The sequence below is a fragment of the Pleurodeles waltl genome, chromosome 9, assembly GCF_031143425.1.
Source record: "Pleurodeles waltl isolate 20211129_DDA chromosome 9, aPleWal1.hap1.20221129, whole genome shotgun sequence".
In the NCBI taxonomy this organism is placed as follows: Eukaryota; Metazoa; Chordata; class Amphibia; order Caudata; family Salamandridae; genus Pleurodeles; species Pleurodeles waltl.
This window is the reverse complement of record NC_090448.1, coordinates 1,159,237,409-1,159,259,645: the sequence shown is the minus strand read 5'-3', so window position 1 is coordinate 1,159,259,645 and position 22,237 is coordinate 1,159,237,409. Positions and strand designations below refer to the sequence as shown.

Below are 22,237 nucleotides of genomic sequence, written 5' to 3'. Positions count from 1 at the left end.
CACAGTGGTGCCCAAGGGGATTTCTCAAGACCAGATAGTCCCCATCTTACAATGAATGTACCCCGCAAAACATTCTCACCACAGAGTGCACCCAGAGGCCATCTTGTGGCAGGGAATACAGGGAGGAATTCTCAACACACAGCTCGCTCTGAGAGGACCCCCTCTTCTCATGTAGTGTACCCCGAGAGGCACAGTGACCACATATAGTTCCGTAAGAGGCATTCTCAATACACAGTGTGCCTAGAGAGGAATTCCCATCACATAGTGAACCCTGAAAATCCCCTCACAGTTTACCCTTAGAGGCCTTCTCACAAACATTGTACCCAGGGAGGCATTCAGAAGATACAGTAAGTGCTGATAAATCCTTCTCACCACAGTGTAACCTGACAGCCTCATTCTCGCCACACAACATACCCAGAGAGGCCAAAACTAACCACACTGTACCTTGACAAGTTTCAGCAGCTGGTACAGGTCCTCCACCTCGTCCCCTCTGCACTCCTTGTACACCCTCCCTGTGTTCACGCTGCTGCCTTCGATAGTGCGCCGATACAATGGGAGGCCCATGGCTTCTGCATACAAGTCAATGGCCTGATGACCCACCGTCTGGTACATGTAGCTGTCAAGTTCATCTGTCCCACCTAAAAAAAAAAAAAAAAAAGCAGAAAAGCTTAGAAAACAACAAACACAATGGGAGATTACAACCCACATTACAATTGACATGTACCACTTCTTTTCAGAATCAGTGGTCTACAACAGTGGTTCCAACCTGTGGTCCGGGGACCCCAGGGACCCGTGACTGCTTAGAAAGTTATCTAGTATTAACAGATTAATAAAGTGTATATAAATAAAGTGGCTACATGTACAACTGAAAATTTCAAAACTTACTGTAAATGCCAAGGAATTTAAAATTGGAGACTAAAAATTAAACTAGTATCCACAAATTGATTTGTAGGATCAGTGGAGGTGCATCAAACATAATATACTATGGGTGATGCATGGCTTCAACTGAATATACAAAAGGTCCAACCCCCCCCTATTAAATGTAACATTTTTATTTTTTGTATTTCATTTGCAGGCAAATTAAAACAAGCATTTGCAATGCAACGGGTCTCACGTTTGCTCATGTTAGAGCTGTTAGCGTTGTAAACTCCTAACCCGACTTTTCACCTATTGGCAAAGTGTATTTATGTACCTAACCTGAAAAAGTGCGATTAACTGTGTAAAGCACTCGACTTCTGCCAAGCGAAATCGAGCTAGTAAAATAGAGAAAAAGTAGTCCACGAGCCGGACAGAAAACAGCGAGCCTCGCATGTTTTCTGTACTTGGTCGATGCGCTTGAGGAGGGCTAGCCACCGGAAAAGGAATGACATGTGCATGCCTTTGACTAATGAAAGCAAGCGGATTATAATAGTCAAGCCCACGAACCAATGAAAAACACTGACGTGATGTCGACGGGGCTCCGAGCCCTTTTCTAGTAACTAAAGCGTCTCGCTGCGATACGCATGCGCGAGCGCATGCAGCGCAGGATCGACCCTAAAAAATGTGTTATCATTTGTTTATGTATTTGATTGAATGCTTGTTTCTGTTTTTTGTGTGTATTGTTTTGCGGTTCAAATCATCAACAGTGTCTAGGCCTGGACCCCTGTTTCCAGTAATGGCTCAGTGGGGGGTCCCCAGAGTCTAATAATGAATCAGTGGGGGTCTCCGAGTTCCAAAAATGCTAAACTTTGGGTCCACAGAAGTCAAAAGGTTGGAAATCACCAGTCTAACACTGAAGACTGTAAATAAAAACTTAACAAACAAGGTGTATAGACAAAAGACATGAAAATAGCAACTTTGACCACAGCTTCAATTACCTATCTATAAGTCTGTCCCTGGCTGGTTTATGAGCCCTATGCCCCTCGGCCCGCCCTCCCCTATGCACCCCGCCCACCCGAACAGTAATTTAAGGTCTCAAGGCTTAATGGATACACTGGGGACTTAGAACTAAGGGCCATATGTACGAACACATTTTCCCATTGACACAGAATGGGAAAAACCCTTTGCTACATCTGGCCCTAAGAGCTCTGTCATGGGGTGGTGTTTCAAAGGAATGTATGAGAGACAGATAGAGTCAGTTCATTTCAATCAAGAACCAGGATTTCTGTTTTGTAGCCAATAAGTTTTAAGGTGTGTTTTTTCTCATTGAGATTTTTGTTGCTCTTACATACAATGTCTCTGCTATTTACAAATAAAGCAACAATTACAACAGAATAAAAATGCAACCACGGAAATAAATCAATATGCAATACAAGACTGAACAAAAAAAATGAATTGTACTATTAATATAATTGTATAATTTGCTGAAATGTTCCTCTGGAAATATTTTCTCTTTAAGAAATAAATAAATGAAATAAATAATTCACAACCTCTACAGCAATACAGGTCTTTTTTCCTTTTGATGATGGGCTGTCCACCACGTGCAAGGTATGTTTCCTTTATTCCACGATCACCTTGTAATAGTTACATTTTTGTGTCCTAATCTCTCATGTAATATTATAGAGATCAATTAGAGCATCAAAAACAAGGTGATGGGTGGAATGATTGAAGTAATCTCAGCCACTGGCAATTGCTTTAGGCTGCATCCCAATCCATCATTATTTTGCACACCAAGCCACCTAAGTATGGACCCAGCAATATACACTATGCTATCATCATCAAACCCGACACCGTGCAGGTATCTTCTTCGTCCTGCATTCATCAGCCCCTATAGTGGCCGTCACATGTGGCTTATCACAAAGACCATATCCTCGATTCATTACTATTTATGCTTATTGCGAACAGAATTCCTTTTTATTCTCTAATCAATTTTCCTCAAACAACACCCATTTACCTCAATTCCCTGATTTCTTCCCAGCAGAAACGTATAGCACTGAGGCGTTTTCTTTTCTGCCACACAATCGTCTTGCAGAATTCTATCTTCTGGTACTTACCGGAAGTGGGTAAAAAAAAAAAGAGACAGTCCCCATTCCACAATAAATGGCTTATGAACTGCACCCTATTGTGGATGATGCATGTAGTGCCTTCATCTGCACAACAGAAAACATCTGTATGTGACCGTTTCAGTGAACGTCACCAGCCTTGCCCCAGAAATCTGTATGGCCAGGTCCAAGTGACGTCACCGCAGCCGCCAACTAGCGCAATGTCCCATGCCAGCCTCACCTGGGTCTCAGTACAACTTACTGCCACTGCGAACTTCTGTTCACCCAGGATCGGGTTACGTCACTACTGCAAGGCAATACGCTGCATGCAAACACGTTCCAAAAAGCACAGGCCACAAAAAGCAACCAAGGCTGTTCCCACCAGTCCCATCCCTGACTGGCTGGTGCAGAGTAACCGAAGACCACTTTCACCTAACGTTTAGGGCATTCACCACCCAGGAATACTGAGCTTTGTTTGGGTGTTACTGCCTGCCTGGAACCCCTCCTCTGCCTCCTTGAGCAGTCTAAAAGCATCCCTCGGCTTGTGCAGTCTCTGAACCACACCCTGCGCAGCCCCACACTTTGTCAAGACAAGCAAACTTAGATCCTAGTTCCCAGTATGAGCAAGCACACCCTCCTCACTGCAAGGGTCTGTACTAAGGACTTAAACTTATCTCTTGACACTCGCCGGATAAGCGAATGTGTTCCACAAAAAGAAAGTTTCTCGGTGCACTCAAATACTGGTAATGTTGGGCGAAGGGCCTTATGTTTCTGGAGGATGCACTACGCATGGGCACCTGAACTCAGAATAAGAAACTACATTTCCCATGAGGCTACAGAGCTCTCACACTGGTTTAGAAACGCTGTTGGTCCGTTTGAAGGTATCAAGTATAAGCTTCAGGTGGCCACAGAGTCATTGCTATGAAATTGAGCTACAATGTTGCTGCAACCAGGACTTTGCTATCAGGTAGTTTGCTTTGATAGCCTTGGGGATTTTTTTTCCCTTGGGGTGTGAGAGAAACTGTTAATCTGAATACAGAGAAGAATTCCAAGAAACTGTCATACTTTTATTTTATTTTTTTATTAAAAAAAGAACGTGAAGGAGTTAAAAGAACTTTTCAGAAATATCCTTAATCAATTATAAATTCTATCTTCCGGTCTTCCCTCAGGGATATTTTGGCTTCTTGAGGTACTGAAGGACCCTCAACATACTTAGAGACTGTTGACACTTTGTAATGTATATATTTGTGTGTAAAGCAATGGTATTAAGAGGGCGATTTAATAGAGTGCATATGCTCTATACTATCCTGACATATGTTTATACTACAGTTTCAGAAATAACCTTATTGTATATATAAAACAGAGAGACTGTACATTGAAAACACAGGGTAGTTGTTTAGTAGAGATGAGAGATTATTAATGAAATGTGCCATATGAATCTCGCAGACATTTTTTATGTTTCAATTCAAGAAATATCCTCAGTTTGCCAATATTCTAGAGAGCTGAGTTTTAGAGGTATTCTAGCGGTTCCACATACATTACAGAAAGTGTTTCCTATGAGCAATCAGGGCGACATGATATTAAAGGCATTATCTTGTTTTTAGATGAACTACAACGAAACGTGTAGATGATAGCACCGACTAATGTGTAGAGTCACACTGGTGATATCCAGTGTCTAGGTTTTCCATTCACCGGGGTCAACTACTGACTATCATATTCCTACTGTGAACGGTGGATAAAGAGTAGTGTGGAACTGTTCATCACTCCCCCTGGATCCTGAATTCAGATTAGTGCATTCTGACACCTCCTGAAAGGATCTGGATTTCCATCCCACTCAACATCCCTTCGCCCACCCCTCCTCCAGTTCGGAAAAGAACATAGGCCCCACCTCTTCAAGAAGAACGTGGACACAGTGTAACTCCTGGTGACTAGACCTCCCTAAAGGGATTCACCGATTCATCCCCTCCTCCAATAACTTCCCTAGCATCACTGACCAAACAATTCTTTTGTTAAACCTCCTGTACAGTGCTTTACTGCTTTGTGGCTATGCTAGCGCTTAACAAGTCATACATACGTTATCTTGACAACTACAGGCTTGCTTGTCCACTGCGGAAAGCAATCGTCCATAACTATAGCATTCATACAATTAATAGAAGGACTAATACTAAATCATTGATTACCACAGTCCTCTGCCGATTCACAGCACGTGCAGTATTAAATCTGTAACACGTCTAATGACTAGATGGCCTATAGGTAACAGATCAATTCAGCTAATTCTTCAAACTGCAAGGGGCACATGATTGCTCTCTCCCACAAGCATTCCATATTCCTCCATCATCTTCCTCTAAGCCTCCGATTCTCCAATAAAATATCTTTCCATGGGCGATCTTTGGATAATCACCAGGGCCACTGCAATTGTGCGGCTGTGGCACTTTTTGCATAATTATTGATTTGCCACATTTGCCACATAATCCATCATCTGCTGCATAACCGCCCAGATTTTAACAAAAAATAGTTACTTCTAGCTGAAACGGTTCAAAAGTTGCTAAAAACGCAGCGACACGTGTTGCCCCACGGTAGAAGGCCCTTTGCAAAGATTGTCTGATCACCTTTCTGTAGCTTATTGCTATATTTCAGTGTTAAACTGGTACTATTGAGGTGTAGGCACTGTTAACAACTATAAACATGACAAAATAACGAAGTAATATGTTGTATTCTATTGTTTACGGTAGTGGAATGTGGGCGAGCGATCGTTCCTACCGCGGCAGTTGGTGTCAGCTGGCCGAGGGAGGAGGATCACGTTTATTTCTCAAGAATAAACTCAACAACCTGAAACCACAAAAAGGCTTCTTGTGAATCCGTTACTACATTTTGGCGACGAGTGCCAGCTGTAGTGGAATAAACGCGGTCCCAACGAATCCAAGTGTGCTAGCAGACGTGCTATGGATGATGCTATGGAGTTCACGAGCGGAATTTCGTCAAGGAGGAATGTGTGTTTTTTCACATGGTAATTCGTTTCCTCTTCCAATTTGCCTGTCTCTTTTGACGCTGTTGTGAGAAATCACAGTGTGAACCGAGGGAGTTACAAGCCCTGCCCTATTTTGGTGATTAGAAGAAAGCACACTACTCGTTCCTTAGATAAGGAAAAGGAAAAGTCCTTAGCAACCACACTGGGTGAAAGTGACACTTTTAACTCAATGTTGTCATGGCTTCTGCTATAAATATTCCGGCACCATTTTTGGATAACAAAGTGCAACCCTCTGTACAATGGGAAGAATGGATTGATCTATTTGAAAACTACTTGGTGGCATTAGATGGGCAAAATTTCTCTGAGCACAGAAAGAAAGCATTATTATTAAGTACAGTTGGCAGAGAAGCTCATCATATTTTTAAATATTTACCAGAAATTCGTAATGACGATGGACAACTGGGTGATGTCTATGAAGAGGCGAAACTACGTTTTGAAAAGAGATTTGCCAAGGAAGAAAATATAGTGTTGTCCCGTTACAAGTTTTATACCAGGCCACAAAAGGATGGAGAATCGTTAGAAGACTTTGTCTCTAGTTTACGTGAACTATCAGTGAAGTGCAAATTTGGTCCTATGTCTGATGAGCTAATTCGAGACCAATTAATTGTACAGTGCAGGAGTAAAAAAATGCAAGAGCGGTTATGGGCTGCGAAGAACCCTTCCCTGAAAGATGCAATTTCCATCGCGAAGATTGTAGAAGAATCAGATTTGTGCATGCGAGAGATGAACAAAAAAGGGAATGGAAGCAGTGAAGGTGGAGAGGAAGTTGCTGTGATATCTAAGAAACCTAATCAGTTCAAGAACAGTGGTACTTCAAATAGCAAACATGGATCAAGAGATTCGCCTAAAGTTTGCGCACGGTGTGGGAGCGTTGCGCATACCAGCGATGCTAAATGGTGTTTTGCTATTAATAAAGACTGCAGGAAGTGTGGTCGCAAGGGGCATTTTGCACGAATGTGTAAAGACAGCTTCAAAACGAGAGTTGCTGTAGCTGATCCGGCAGAAGAAGGCTGCGATAATGACCGCATCTTACTTGTTCAGACTTCTGGAACAGACAAAGGGAGAAAAACCAGGCCGAAAGGAAGCTTTACTATAGCCGACAAAGAAGTGGAACTAATGGTGGACTCGGGCTCACTGTATACTATTGTTCCAAGGTCATTGTGGCTTGAGTTGTGGCATGATATTTCATTGTTACCTAAAGATATAAATCCTAGAGGGTATCAAGGGGTGGAGATTGATGTTGTAGGCTACTTTACTTCTAGCATTAAGTTTGAAAATCGTTGCGTGGAAGGGAAAGTTTATGTGGCAGAATCTGGTCCACCGATTTTAGGATGGGAGCATCAGTATGATTTGCACATCATCATTGACCCTCATTCTGACAATAAGAATTTGATAGTAGAAGATGAACCTTTAGAGAAAATTATTGATGATGCTAATGCTGTGTTTGATGAGAAGTTGGGGGAGTTGAGAGGGTATGTCCACAAAATAGTGTTGGAAGATGGTGCCGTGGCCATGAAACACAAAGTGAGGAGAATACCGTTAGTGGTGAGAGAAGAAGTGAAGAAATTATTGCAAACTATGATAGATCAGGGCATAATTGAACCTGTCGAGGCCACACCTTGGGTTTCACCAGTTGTCATTACAAAAAAAAAGGATGGCAAGCTTCGTTTCTGTGTGGATTTACGCAGTTTGAATAAATTTGTAGTCACAGACTCCTTTCCTCTTCCAAACATAAATGAACTCTTGGCTCTTCTCAAAGGGGGGAGGTTTTTTTCAAAATTGGATATGAGGAGTGCTTACCACCAAATTAGATTACATGATGAGTCTCGTGCCCTCACTGCTTTTGTGACCATGGAAGGTACATTTCAGTTCACCAGAATGCCATTTGGGCTGTCCTCTGCAGCAAGTGTGTTTCAGAGAGTCATGTCGAGCTTGTTTTCGGGATTACATAATGTGTTGTATTTTCAAGATGACATTTTAATTTTTGGTCAAACAGTAAGTGAACATAATTCGGTTCTTAAAGCTGTTCTTAACAAATTGAAAGAGAGTGGTCTGACATTGAGGAGAGACAAGTGTACATTTTTGGTGGAGGAAATTGATTACTTAGGCCATACAGTATCTGGAGATGGGTACAGACCCAAAAAAGACTTATTAGTTGCCATTCGGTCAGCACCCATTCCTAGTACTAAAGATCAGTTGCGCTCATTTATGGGTTTGATAGAATATTACAACAAGTTTGTTGGGAATTTTGCAAGGAAAACTGAAAGTTTAAGAATGTTGCTGAGGAAGGGGTCCAACTTCAAGTGGGGAAAGGAGCAACAATGTGCGCTTGATATGGTAAAGGAAGATATTTGTGGAGCTGGTATTCTGTCTCCTTTTGATACTCATCTAAGGACAATCCTGACTGTGGATGCGAGTGCTTGTGGTTTGGGAGCCGTACTGTCTCAAGTAAGTAAAGGGAAAGAAGCTACTGTGGCTTTTGCATCGCGGTCTTTAACGGAGTGTGAACGGAATTATTCTGTTATTGAACGCGAGGCTTTGGCGGCTGTGTGGTCTGTTGAGTATTTCAGAACCTTTCTTTGGGGCATAGATTTTACTTTACGGTCCGATCACAAACCATTACTCAAAGTGTTGAGTCCTGGTGGTGCGGGTAAAGGTTCCGCTAGGCTTGCGAGATTAGCTGCTAGACTCCAAGAATATCGCTTCAGTATGAGTTATATTCCCGGTTGGGAAAATGCTCGGGCAGATTGCCTCTCTAGACTCCCTGTAGAGGGTTTGGTCAAGGGTGAGGATATACTTCAAGGACAAGAAGGAGCAGTGGCTTGGTTGAGTGACATTGAGGAGTTGGGCGAAGGCACGTTTTCGGCAGAGGAGTGGAGGACGTGTATGGAGAGAGACTCAGTACTCAAGGGTGTTATACGCATGATTTTAGAAGGTAAAAGGAGAGACAGCACGGTTGTTCCTTCCGTGAGACCTTATATCAAATTGGTGGATGAGTTATCTGTTCTAGATTCACAATTGCTTATGAGAAATGATAAGTTTATTCCACCAGAAGGTCTAAGAAAGAGGATTTTTGTGTTGGCCCATGAGGGTCATTTGGGTCAAACCATTACTAAGAAGAGAGTTAGGGAACACTTTTGGTGGCCTGGCATGGATGATATGATCTCAAGGTGGGTTGTAGATTGTGCAACATGTAAAGAGAGCGAAAAAAGGTTGAAAACTGGTGTGCATGGAATTCAAGGCCATATTGAAGATCCTGGGTTACCGTGGTGGAGTGTGTGTTTAGATTTCATTGGTCCCATGCAGGGTGTAGGAAATGCATACAAAAATGCAGTGATCATGGTTGATGTGTACTCTAGATGGGTGGTCGTAAGATTTTTACGTGAAATTACCACCAAGAGCACTATTGAAGTGTTGAGGGAAGTTTTTCTGGAAGAAGGTCTTCCCAGAATCCTAATAACAGACAATGGAACTCAACTTACTTCTCATGAAATGAAGAGGTTTTTAGAAAACTCGGGGATCATTCATAAACGTACTGCTCTATATAATCCTCAAGCCAATGGAATGGTAGAGAGAATAAACAGATTGGTGAAAGGCACAATTTTAATGGGGGTGCAGAGTGGAAAAGATGTTAAGGAGATTGTGAATGAGATGGTTTGGGCCCACCGTACTACGTTAAATAAGTCTACAGATACAACCCCATTTGAAAGAATGAGGGGAAGGAAGGCAGGTTCGAAATTACTGCCAGCATGGTTATGGAATGGTGTTGTATGTAATACACAGTATGTAAACAAAGAAACAAGGAAAAATGATATTGAGGAAGGTGATTGGGTGAAGATCAGGCATGGCAGAGTTGTTGGTGGTCTTTCTAAATTCTGGGGTCCTTTTAAAGTCAGAAAGGTGGGAGCTAATCATGTTGAGTTGGAAAATAGGGACAAATGGAAAAAAAGGAAGGTTGCGCTCTACCAAAAGAGGGAAGAAGGTGAGGTGGTGTTTAAGGACAATTCTTCTTTTGGTAGGGATTACAATAGTTTTATGTTCATGAGTGATAAAGAGTTCATTGCCAAGTCGGATGAAAATTCTTCTGGGGCTGCAGAGCAAGTGTTGCATAGTCCGATTACGAGTGGTACGGAGTGTGTTCAGGAGGGAGCAGTTTCTGGTTCAGCAGAACCTGTTTCCATTGATAGCACCACAAATGGTGGTCGCAACCCAAGGGTTCGCAGACCGCCTGGTTATCTAAGAGATTATATTCAGTTTGTTTGAACAGTATCTAAGTTTATGTTTGCTTTTCAGTTATTAACATCATTATTAGGTTAATTAATTTTGCTGTGTTGCTATATTAGTATCTTGTTATTCTCAGTTTTGTGTTTTTGTTTTGTGCGTGTGGGTGTTTTGTGAAGATCGGAAGGGAGGGGGATGTGTTGTATTCTATTGTTTACGGTAGTGGAATGTGGGCGAGCGATCGTTCCTACCGCGGCAGTTGGTGTCAGCTGGCCGAGGGAGGAGGATCGCGTTTATTTCTCAAGAATAAACTCAACAACCTGAAACCACAAAAAGGCTTCTTGTGAATCCGTTACTACATAATACTAACACAAAATGTGCCGCATTATGCGGTATAATGTGCCTTTTCTTGCCACATAATTCACTCAACCCTGCTGCCTAATTTGGCCCTCCCCTGCAGCATAATTCCAGTGCCCCTGATCACCACACTTCTTGTTATTGTCAGACTTTAATCCTTTTCACAAGCTTTCACCGGCCCTTCTTTCAATACGTCACCTCCACAACGACCAAATAAGGAATGCTCATCTCCACATTATCCATCAACGTTACCTTACACTGCCTGTCATCATCAGCATTTCCATCCTGTCTTTCTATTGGAAGGCGCAAAAGGAAATCAGATGCCACAGTTGCACTATATGGCACATTGTCAACAGAAAAATGGAATGCTTGTAATCTATCTACCAATTGGCAATTCCACTGGTAACGATTATACCTCCTACCTAGAGAATACCTACAATAAAGGCTCATGGCACACAAGCATACAGGAATCATAAAAAATAATCCAATTTGATCCTTGTATGCATCAGTGCTTAATTTGTAAATAAAAAACGTGCCGGTGCCCAAAGCCCTCCTCTTAAACACACGGCTGCTGCAATTAAATGTGCAAGCACGGAATATTGAGGCAGCGTAATCCTGAAGTCATCTCGGGCCTCTTCAATCCATTTACAGCCACTCCCTGCCCCTTCAGCTCACTCTTGCAGCTTTCTGCTTTCTCCCTTTGTGATGCTTTTTTGTTTTTCTATTCCACCGCCTTTCCCGTATGTGTCTTTTGCTCGCAGTTAATGCTTGAGGCAGAAAAATAAGTGCCGGCCCTCAAAAATAAGCGCCGGCCCTCAAAAATAAGTGCTGGTGCCTCTCACCGGAAACAACAAGCACAAATTAAGTGCTGGCATGCATGCATGTATGTGTATTTACATGCGTAGAAGTCATGGTAGGTCTGGATGTTTCTTGGCACTATAGAGTCAGATAATAATTCAGCTAGCATGGACAGATTCAGATCTTCAAGACTCAACTGATCTTGAGATGAACTACAGGGATCCTGAAAGATTATTCCGTAGAAAAGAAGCAATGACAAATCCAATAGGACTGGACCTGGCAAGCTGGAATGATGGTGTACTTTTTTTATTTTTATTGCAGGTGCAAGCCACACAAATACAAACAAGAAAAAAAACAGAAAACATGCTGCCACCTAAACACGATGACTGTGTGCTTTCAAAAAATATATAAAAGTAAAAAAAGCAAAAATAAAAAGCATCACACATCTTTGTAATAGACTAATATGAATGTTTCCTACTTAGAATAGCTTCAGAACTCCTTTTTAGTTACAATGCACATTTATGGGAGTATGATTCTTATTAAAGGTTCCCATATTGGGAATCTCGATACTAAGAAGGCCGGCCTGGCCTGATATAACACCTCATGTGTCCGCTATAGGCTATGTGCTTGACTTGATCTTTGGCAGGTACCCATGCAGTGGGATGAGGCAGACATTAAGTGATTGCTACTTCTCCATCACAAGAAACCGTGCCAAGCCACATTCTGCAACCATTCCCCTTTGTTAATCTGTCTTTTAAGCCTCTCAGCAGCACATCCATAGCCACTTAAGAACCTCCATATTAAAAACCATATAGAAAAAGTTACTTTAAACATACTTGAGCAAACGATTACCTGAAAGCTGTCATAGGCTACTTATCCTTCTCTACAGAACAGCCTTCTTGGGCGTAGCAATGGACAACCCTGCACACCACAGGAATGTAATAAGTTGTGATGGCCTTCGGCATACAGGCGTGTCCACACAATAATGGACTAGAAAGGTCCCAGACAGGACATATTATTCAGCACAGTGTGCAAGAAAATCCACCCTACACAAAGAATTAGGGAGATCAGTGTTTCCTTCAGTATACAGTGGAAGAAAACCCACCCTCCACACTGCACTAGGGAGATCAGTGCTTCACTCAGCACACAGTGCAAGAAAATCCACCCTACACAATGCATTAGGCAGATCAGTGCCACATTCAGCACACAGTGCAAGAAAATCCACCCTACACAACGCATTAGGGAGATCAGTACTTCCTTCAGCACACAGTGGAAGAAAGCCCACCCTCCACACTGCACTAGGGAGATCAGTGCTTCACTCAGCACACAGTGCAAGAAAACCCACCCCCCACAATGCATTACGGAGATCAGTGCTTCATTCAGCACACAGTGCAAAACAATCCACCCTACACAATGCATTAGGGAGATCAGTGCTTCATTCAGCACACAGTGGAAGAAAATCCACCCTCCACACTGCATTAGGGAGATCAGTGCTTCACTAAGCACACAGTGAAAGACAATCCACCACCCACAATGCATTACGGAGATCAGTGCTTCATTCAGCACACAGTGGAAAAAAATCCACCCTCCACACTGCATTAGGGAGATCAGTGCTTCACTCAGCACACAGTGCAAGAAAATCCACCTTACACAATGCATTAGGCAGATCAGTGCTTCCTTCAGCACACAGTGGAAGAAAATCCACCCTCCACACTGCATTATGCAGATCAGTGCTTCACTCAGAACACAGTGCAAGAAAATCCACTCTCCACACTGCATTCGGGGGATCAGTGCTTCACTCTGAACACAGTGCAAGAAAATCCACCCTCCAAACTGTATTAGGGAGATCAGTGCTTCACTCAGCACACAGTGAAAGACAATCCACCACCCACAATGCATTACGGAGGTCAGTGCTTCGTTCAGCACACAGTGCAAGAAAATCCACCCTACACAATGCATTAGGGAGATCAGTGCTTCATTCAGCACACAGTGCAAGAAAATCTACCCCCCACAATGCATTACGGAGATCACTGCTTCGTTCAGCGGGTGGTTAAAGGTGGTGCGCACCCGCACACGTTTCTGGGGACAAACACTTATTTTCCATCATGGACTTTGACTCAAAACAAGGCCATAAAAAAACAGAAAAATTTGAAAGGGGGAAGTGAAAAACAAAAAAACAGTGGCAAAGGGAGGAAGCCGGGGTGGAAAACAACATGCAAAAGTGATATGAAGCAGCAAGGAAAGGATGGGAGTGGATGGAAGAGGGAGGAATCAAGACTATGCAGCTCTGGTATTCAGCAATCCTGACATTCTGCAGCACAGGTGTCAGGTTCTTAGGGACATCTTTAGGCGCCCCTGCAGTCCTAAAGGCGCCCCTGCGAGGAAGTACACGTTGAACACATTGTGGGAATGGACAGCTGGGCCGTGAGGCAGCCTTGAGGAACACAACATCTACTGAAGTTCAGAAACTGGTAGAGGGACGGACGCGAGTATGAGATTTTTGTCGCTGTCTGATCCCTAAATAAAACCACCAGTGCCTTATCCAGAAATGGCATTGAATCTGGGTGGACGCTATCATTTCCTACCTAGTGGTGCCCATGGTGGGCCACTTCCCTCAAGCCCTGCACATCCAGATGAACAATGAAACCCAACAACTCATGCTCTTTATCACTCACCTTCATCAGATGGCCTCAGGTTGGCCAACGCAACAATTTGATGGCCCCCGGCGACGCACTGCATCATGTTGTACGTGCTGTCCTTGCCACCACTAGAGAGAGAGAAAGACAAAATATGAATCCACAGATGCTGTGATCAATAAATCTTCCATAAACTGCAAACTGCCTGAGCCAACAACTTGGCTTCTCGAAAAGCAAACCAGTCAAAGGATAATACGCAAACATTTTTGTTAAAAAGATAACAGGGCTCCGGAACAATGACATCTTAAATCCATAGAATTGCAACTTCTTCTACTGAAAAGCAAATTTCTTCACCTAAAGCCAGGTGACCAACTGTGTTTCTATCCGTTTACATGGACGCAAATGCAAAAAATTGGTCACAGTTTGATTTTGGGAATGTGCTGGTTATTCATGCAGTTTCTCCTTTGTTTCCAGGTGTAAAATGTGTGGTAAGCAAAGCGCACAAACAGTGGTGCATGCTGCAACTCAGCAGAAATGCAGGTTACATGTCAGGCAAGATGCTCTGCTAAACACTGTGACTGACAAATTCTGTGCCTATTTGAAAATGCACTTATTTGCTGCATATTACATGCCTTGCTCTGAGCATGAATTTCCTGTTTAAGTACTAAATTCAAGTGTGGCATCTAGAAGATGTGTGTCAGTGTGGCCTGCTAAGGAACGGATGAGTAGTAATGGATACTACTGGATGATAAAACACTGAATTGAAGCATGAGATTTATAAATAAATGAACGTGTGTTCTTAGGGAAACATCCTTCACCACGCAGTGCCTTTACAATGAGGGCACTACAGCGACTGACGTTAGCCGGTCCTTTAGCACGCAAGTCATTACAGCGACTTGCTTTAGGGAGGGCAGTGTTGGACTGGTGAATTCAGGTAGGTAGGAATGACTGATTATATGAATAATTCACACCTCTGTAGGTTGAGGTATTCAAAGTATTTCTGTGGAAGGAGGAACATGACATATAAGAGTCAGAACATACCTGCTTCAGGTTTCTGATCTGAACTCAAAGCGGTTCCTCTCTCTGCAGGTGTTCATAGAGCGTGTGTTCCGTAACCAGGGTCCTGAGACCTATGAAACGTCTGACTTTGAACTTCGATTCACTGATGAACCAGTTACGAATGGAACTCCGAGGTCACACATAGATGACTGTGGACTGATCATGTTTCACCATCGCCTATGACAAGGCAGTGCCTGGTGGATATGTTGGAGGCTTTGGAAGGATAAATGTAGGAGAGTCCATGGGCACTTTGCTTTATTGTGTCAACAATTCTTTGGGGTGCTTAATGTGACTTCATTTTGTGGTTAAGGCAGACAGTCCTAAAGGCAGCCTGGGTGATGTCGGCAGCCAGTGTAAAGAATGCGATGTTAGAGGGTTGGAGCCCAATGGCGCCTTAGTGCCTATCAACCTAGGCGCGGAGTTCTAAACCCCATTGTAATGGGCGGATTGATCTTTTGGTTTTGGCACTGAGGTAGCATGTAAACATGTGTTCTGTTCTACTTCAGGGCGGTTCTCAGCAATGATGAAAAGGTGAAAAACACAGATCCAATCCAGTTCTATTTCAATGTTAGGAAAAATGAATCTCGGGAGGTTTGTTGCAGCCCATGATTTCTTGGTAGACTGGCAGGTTTCTAGGATCTGATATTGATTTTCCTTCCTGGTCATGCATAAACCGAGTTAGGTGCTGTGAGTGTATGAGTGGGAAAAGAGGTCATGCTCATCTATGGTTTTCAAGAGGGTGGCGCTATTGTGGATGTGGACTAGAGGCCGGCTTTCAGTCTGCAGCTCTTACTCATGAAAAGTTGAGTGTAGTTGTCATTACATGGGTGTTACAATGTTTTCTTTGATGGTGGCTAGACATACTTCTTATGTACAGGAATGGTTTATGAGAGGTGATTGAAGGCAAAATGAGAACTTTTTCTTTGAGAACTATGCCTCAGACCGCTCGCACTCAATAGCTTTACAGGCACATGAATGCTCCATAAACATGCTACAATTAACAGCTTTGGCCAAATAAGTCTGAAGCAGGGTTCAGAGCAAGTTGATGAATCAGTTCTTTTTCCTGTTGATCAAGGATTTCATAGGTGGAAAATATCTGAGTTAGTACTTTGAGGGACAACCATACAGAATGACTGGTTGAGAGAAACATATACAGCATGCGCGAGGGTGGAATGCCTTAACTCTACCGATAATATGATTTCTTGACTACCCTGCTGAATTGACCAGTGCACATGCCTTTTAATGCACAGGACAGCCTCGCTGCACTCTTGCATTCATTCAGAGTACACTAAATATGTTGACTGCGCATGCATTGAGCATCTGGGAGGAGCATGCATTTGAGGAGATGGCTGCACCAGGAATCACAATTAAAATGTGGTAAATGTTGATGATGATCGCTTTCTTGCCTGGGAGTAGCGCCTGTTAGATGCATTCGTTTCCTAGATGCGGCATCTATTAAATCCCTTTAGCTGCATATTATATTTGTTTAGAGCAGCATGCCTTGAATTTGCCTGTTATTGTATGTGCTGGTTTCAGAATGTGTTGGAGTCTGAAATCAGCATACACAGTACTGGAATGCGCTTAGTGTCCTAGTGGAATGATTAAAGATGTCACTTAAGTTACAGAATGCTGCACGCAAAGAATGCAGCAAACACTCACTGGCTGTCTCTTGGGAACAATGACATTATACACCCAGGCGCTTCAAGCACTGACATAAAGATTTCAGAGTACACCGGTTGTATATTTATAGCATGCAGTAAATGAAGTACCATAACTGTTAACTCACCACGACATACCAGTGAGTTTAAGGTGCCCTGGGTTGCTCGCCCTTTGGGTTGCTCATCCAAGGGCACTAACTATGCACGGACTTGCATTGGCAGTTTGAGCATCATGTGCAGGGGGCTGCAAATCCCAGCACGCTCAGTGTTGCACCAGGGCTGGCTGCAAGTGTACTGTCAGTCTGCCTGTTGACAGCTAATCACAACTACAGCTTCCATGCCTTACACAGAGACATGAGAAGCTGCAGCAGTCACTGGGTGAAACATACTAAACTTTTACTGGGTGGAGAACGCACCATGCACTACTGCACCAAGAGCTACACAAAGGTTGCAACATGGACTGCATGCAAGCAGCATGTTTAAAATGTAGCATGCACAAAAGGTGATGTGGCATGCACTGGCCATAGCTTGGTCCTAGTTTGCACTGTCTGCGGGGCACCCTGCTTGCAGCAGGCACGTGCACAGCACAGACTGGCCCCAGCCCGCCCGGCCTCCCAGGGCTCTTACCTGATAAGAGCCACCACCCTCATGCCTGCTGCGCTGTTGTTGTTTTCCACCCACACGTGCACTCCCGGGCCCGGAAGTGCAGGGGCGGGTCACAGGTGAAGGCTGATTCCATGAAGCACACATGCAGTGGAGACAGAGAAGGGCTAAGATACCCACAGCTGGCGGCAACTAGCTCCTTAAATTAACAAAGGCTCTCTATTAAAAACTAAAACTCTCGGGACCTCAAGCAATGAAATAGCAACTTGAAAGCAAATTTAGTAAAATAATAAAATATTGATATCACTTCTGAAAACAGCTAGATTAACTTTAAATTATACGTTCTAACAAATTATACGCCTGATTATTGTACCGATTCTTGGGAATACACTTTACTTTCCGTTTTATTTTGCCACTTGATGGAAATGCGCCGCTCTTTGCACATTCAATGGCTGCCGCATAATTGGAACACGGGGCTCATTGAGCGTCTTCTTGTCCTTCTTTAGTTTTGGCGAGGCTCCGCGCGTCACTAAGTACCATAGAGACGAAGATAATCCTCTATAGATATCAAAGGTTCAGGCAAACTCCATCCGCGCCCCCTCGCGGGCTCCTAGGGGTATGTGCAGCAGGCCGGATTATTCTCTGGTGGTGGAATGTCCCCTGCTTGCCGGATGAATACCGCACATCTTTGTTGTCTTTCTCAAATCAGCCCCAAATGATGCTGCTCTTCAAAGATGGAAAATAATAAATCCGTGCAATTCGACTTTTTGAATTTATGATTTGAGTTTTAAATGTGCGCAGCTCCTGTTTCCACATACATGGCAACATTTTGAAATAAGAAAAAAGGGAGATTTTGAAGAAAACTAGAAGCACTGTATTTTCCCCATAGACTTTGACTGAAGCAGACACAATTTCACTAAATTAGAGGCATATATGTTTTCACTATGCTGACTCAGTCTTCAGTCTTTTTTTATAGCTTTCTGTAGCACTTAAAGGCATTAGATCACTTTACATGATAAACAGATTAGGTTACACATTTTTATGCAGGAATATTTAGGGGCTGATTAAGAATTGGCGGTCCAAAAACCCAACCGACAAACTCCCGATGAGGAGACCGCCACAGTGCTGGCGGTCTCCCCACTAGCCCCATTATGAGTTTTCCACAGGGTTGACCACTGGAAACCAAGGTTTCTGCCAGTCAACCCAGTGGAAAACTTGCAGCGGCATTGGACTCAACTCACGTGGAGTCACACAGGGGGCCCCCTAGTACCCTCGGTATGCGCTCTGTCCGCTAAGCAGCCACTGCGCAGTCTGATTGGGCTGTGGAAAGACAATGTCGTGGGCAGTGCAGCATCCCCTCTGTGATTACCTCCACTTGTTCTCTGCTAGCCTTTTCATTATGGTTGAACCGTCATGAAGTGGCTGGCGGAGAACATGACTGTAATCAGCACGGCAGCGCGGACTTCAGCACTGCCTTGGCTAAATACAACCAAGACCGCCATGGGCCCATCAGGATCAAAAGTCCTGGCGGAGACGGCGGTCTTTTGGCGGTCCGACCGCCAGGGTCGTAATGTGGCAGTTGGACCGCCACAGCTGCAACGGTCTGACCTCCACCACGAGTCTGGTGGTCTTCGAACCGCCAGACTCATAAAAGAGCCCTTAGTGATTTGCTCAAAATTACATGCTGCATAGTCAAGCCCAGGACTCAACTCTGATTCCAGTTTCACAGTTGGCCTCTCACATTCTGTCATTGATAAACTGCAAGCATCACAATACTTATAAAGAGCTAAAACAGCATTTAGTAAAAACAAGCACTGACAAAGTCAATGTGTTTCACCTTTAAAAGGCGTTGGCTGTCCTTTTGATTAAAAGAAAAAAGGTTGTTGCCAAGTTTGAACTGCTTGGCAAATTCAAAGAAGAAAATGAAAATGACTGACGCCACTGTAATGGCATTTATGCATATGTGCACACATACGTATGCTTCACGGTGCTACAAAAGCCTTTGTTATACAGTACAGTTGTCCCTAGCATGATGATGTATATCCATGCATGCATGCCCCACCAGGCATGCACAGGTATCCATCAAGAAATAGCAGGTGCCTTCTGTAGTTTTCGTTTACTGCTCCAAGATGGTGGACATCTGTCATGAAATTGTAAATTAAAAAAATAAAAAGTGCACAAAAGAGCATTATCAAACACACAATGGTCTTGCCTATGAGGGATCTATTGGCTTGGCCAATGTTTTTTAGACATATTACAAATAACTAAAAGTAAAGATAAAAAGCTTTATGTCACAGCCAGCGTTGACTGCGTTTTAGCATTAATTTTTTTACTTGCAGCTATGCTGCACTGAAGCAAGCGCTGCTGTATAATCTATATTATAATGTCCTGTAGATCTATAGTCTGTGGGCAGCAAGTGCACTCCTGATCTGTGCATGAGGCCTCTGTTCAAAACAGGCAAGCATTTGTTTACAAGTTAATGGACATGAAAGAAAGAAAGTAACTAGGGTGTCCTGCCCAGTTAACATTTGGGCGACCTTTATTTTTAAAGACCTTCTGCAACAAACATGTAAAATATGAACGTCTCTTCAAAAATTCCCAAAATTTATTTTATTCACATGCAGAATTGATTCAGCTAAGAAGTAGTAGTGCATCAGACTAAATCAGTGCAAGTTGTTTTTAAAGAAATTATTCTCAAACATTAATTTTGAAAGGTTTGTGCTTCCATCCACAGAGACAATGCCAATAGAGAACTAAGAGGCAAGTCAGTTATATGCACCCCAGGATGGCCCAGGTTGCTGTTCTACATGGACAACATTTCAGTAAATTCAAATGTTTTCATACAGTGCACATCCTGAATTTGTGTATTTCAAGATCACTTTATATGTCATAATAAAGAACAAGCATTAGCAAAGCCTACAGGTTTCGCCTATGTGCAATATAATTGGTGCTCTTATAAAGCACTAAAAAACTTTATAGAACTTTGAAGTGCTTTTACAAAAACTGCCGGTACTTTGAAAATAGGTGATCCGTACACATTTTTAGGTGTGCCAGTGTCCTAGGTGAGAAGAAGAAGTCTGTGAGGGAGAAAACAAATGAGGGGAGAGAGGAAGGGTGAGGAAACGAGGCGACAACGGTGGAGGAGGCTGCGCTCGCACTGCACCACAATGAGCACTGGGACAGCAGACAGTCGCTAGGGACCAGGGGGATATTGGCAATAGCTGGTTTGAGTTGGGGGTTGTAGTGAAATATATAAATAATCAGTGTTCAGTGGGTCTCCAAGAGCTTTTGGCCCCAGTGCCACTGCACCTGCTGCACCATTCAAATCATGGCCCTAGTCACTGCAAGGTAACTGCACTTGTGACTGTTCGCTTAATAGTAAAATATAGCAATAATCAGTGTTCAGTGGGTTTCCTAATGCTTTTGGCACCTGTGCTACTGCACCTGCTGCACCATTCAAATTATGACCATAGTGCCTGCAAGGACAAATGAGGAAACAGTGTATATCCAGTAATATACGTGTTCCGAAAAAAGCACAGTTGCAGACGGAATACATAATTATAGTGTAGCTAAACACAAAAGCTTTCATAAAAAAAGGCATTAAACTTATCCAAAGCGATTTGCACAGATGTCTTAACCAAAGCATATGCTTTACACATCAAAGTGAAAAACAAGCATTGTTAAATTGTGTTACAATGTGGCTGGGTCTTTCCTGTCAAAAGACTTTGGGCCTCATTACGAGGCTGGCGGTCTTTAGACAGCCAGCCCCACGGTGGCAGTCTGGACCGCTGCTGCTGTGGCGGTCCGACAGCCACATTAGGACCCTGGCAGTCAGACTGCCAGGGTTCAGCCGTCTCCACCAGGATCGGTGATCCCGACGGACTGACGGTGGCAGAGATCATAATCTGCCAGGGCAGTGTTGCCCTGCAGATTTTGACCTCATTCTCTGCCAGCCTTTTCATGGCGGTTTCACCGCCATGAAAAGGCTGCCGGAGAACAGGTGTAGGAGGCTACGGGGGCCACTGCACTGCCCATGCCTAGCAGTCAGTGAACATTGCGACAGTGCTGGTGCACCCTGCGGGCTACAGCATTGCCACCAGCTCGATTATGAGCTGGAGACAATGCTGTAGCCTGTTTCCCGCTAGGCTGGCGGGAAGAAACTGAGGTTTCTTCCCGCTGGCCTAGTGGAAAACTCCTAATAGGTCCGGCGGGGTGGTCACCACGAAGGCAGTGGCCACCCTGTCAGGAGTTTGACAGACAGGCTTTCCCGTCTGTCAAACTCATAATCGGCCCCTTTATCCTGTACTTAACAGTGAATCAGCCATAAGCAGAGTAAATTGCCTAATAGTTTTCAAACATGATTTTAGAAGCATTCATGCTTCTACCCACCCTGTCAGGTAGGCTGGGATCTAAAAAGGAGCCAACAACTAGCCAACAGGCCCTTTGAAAAAAAAATTAAAAAATGTCATGAGGAACCAATGAAGGAGAGGGGGAAATTGGGAAAGTAAATGAATGCAGTTGAGTAGTGTGGAGCAACAATGAGCAGGAAGGGGTGAGAGGTCGACACAGGAAAATTCAGGAAATGAAAAACAAAATAGAAAAAAGAAAAGTGGAACAGGAAAGGGTGATCAAAGTAACTAAAGACGTCGGGGAAGAGGGGCAAAATGGGAGCATGTGGGCAGTGGGGATGTTAGAAGGTAAGCAATAAACAGGGAGAGAGGAAGACAGCAACTATATTCCTTGGAAGCAAAAGAAAAAGTAGGTCTCTGAATATTAGAAGTGGAAGGATACAAGTCAGAAAATCAAAAGGATAATTAAGAAGCCATGCTCCAGGGCATGGGCAAACACGAAAGAGGAAAGAAAGCCATCAATTAGAAGCTTGCAAATGAGGTTAAGAAGAAAGCCAACCAATGATAA

At 43.5% G+C, this 22,237-nt stretch overlaps 1 protein-coding gene across 1 annotated transcript in view; it reads right to left on the bottom strand.

Annotated features, from left to right (window-relative positions):
- DPH6 (diphthamine biosynthesis 6) overlaps positions 1 to 17,471 on the bottom strand; it is a 333,132-nt gene extending 315,661 nt beyond the window's left edge. The window contains exons 1-3 of the mRNA XM_069209036.1: positions 17,345 to 17,471; positions 14,040 to 14,131; positions 445 to 638 (exon numbers count right to left, since the gene is read on the bottom strand). Coding sequence (XP_069065137.1) covers positions 445 to 638; positions 14,040 to 14,131; positions 17,345 to 17,367 — 309 coding nt within the window. The 5' untranslated portion in view covers positions 17,368 to 17,471. The remainder of the gene's footprint in view (positions 1 to 444; positions 639 to 14,039; positions 14,132 to 17,344) is intronic.
- Between the last annotated feature and the right edge of the window lie 4,766 nt (positions 17,472 to 22,237).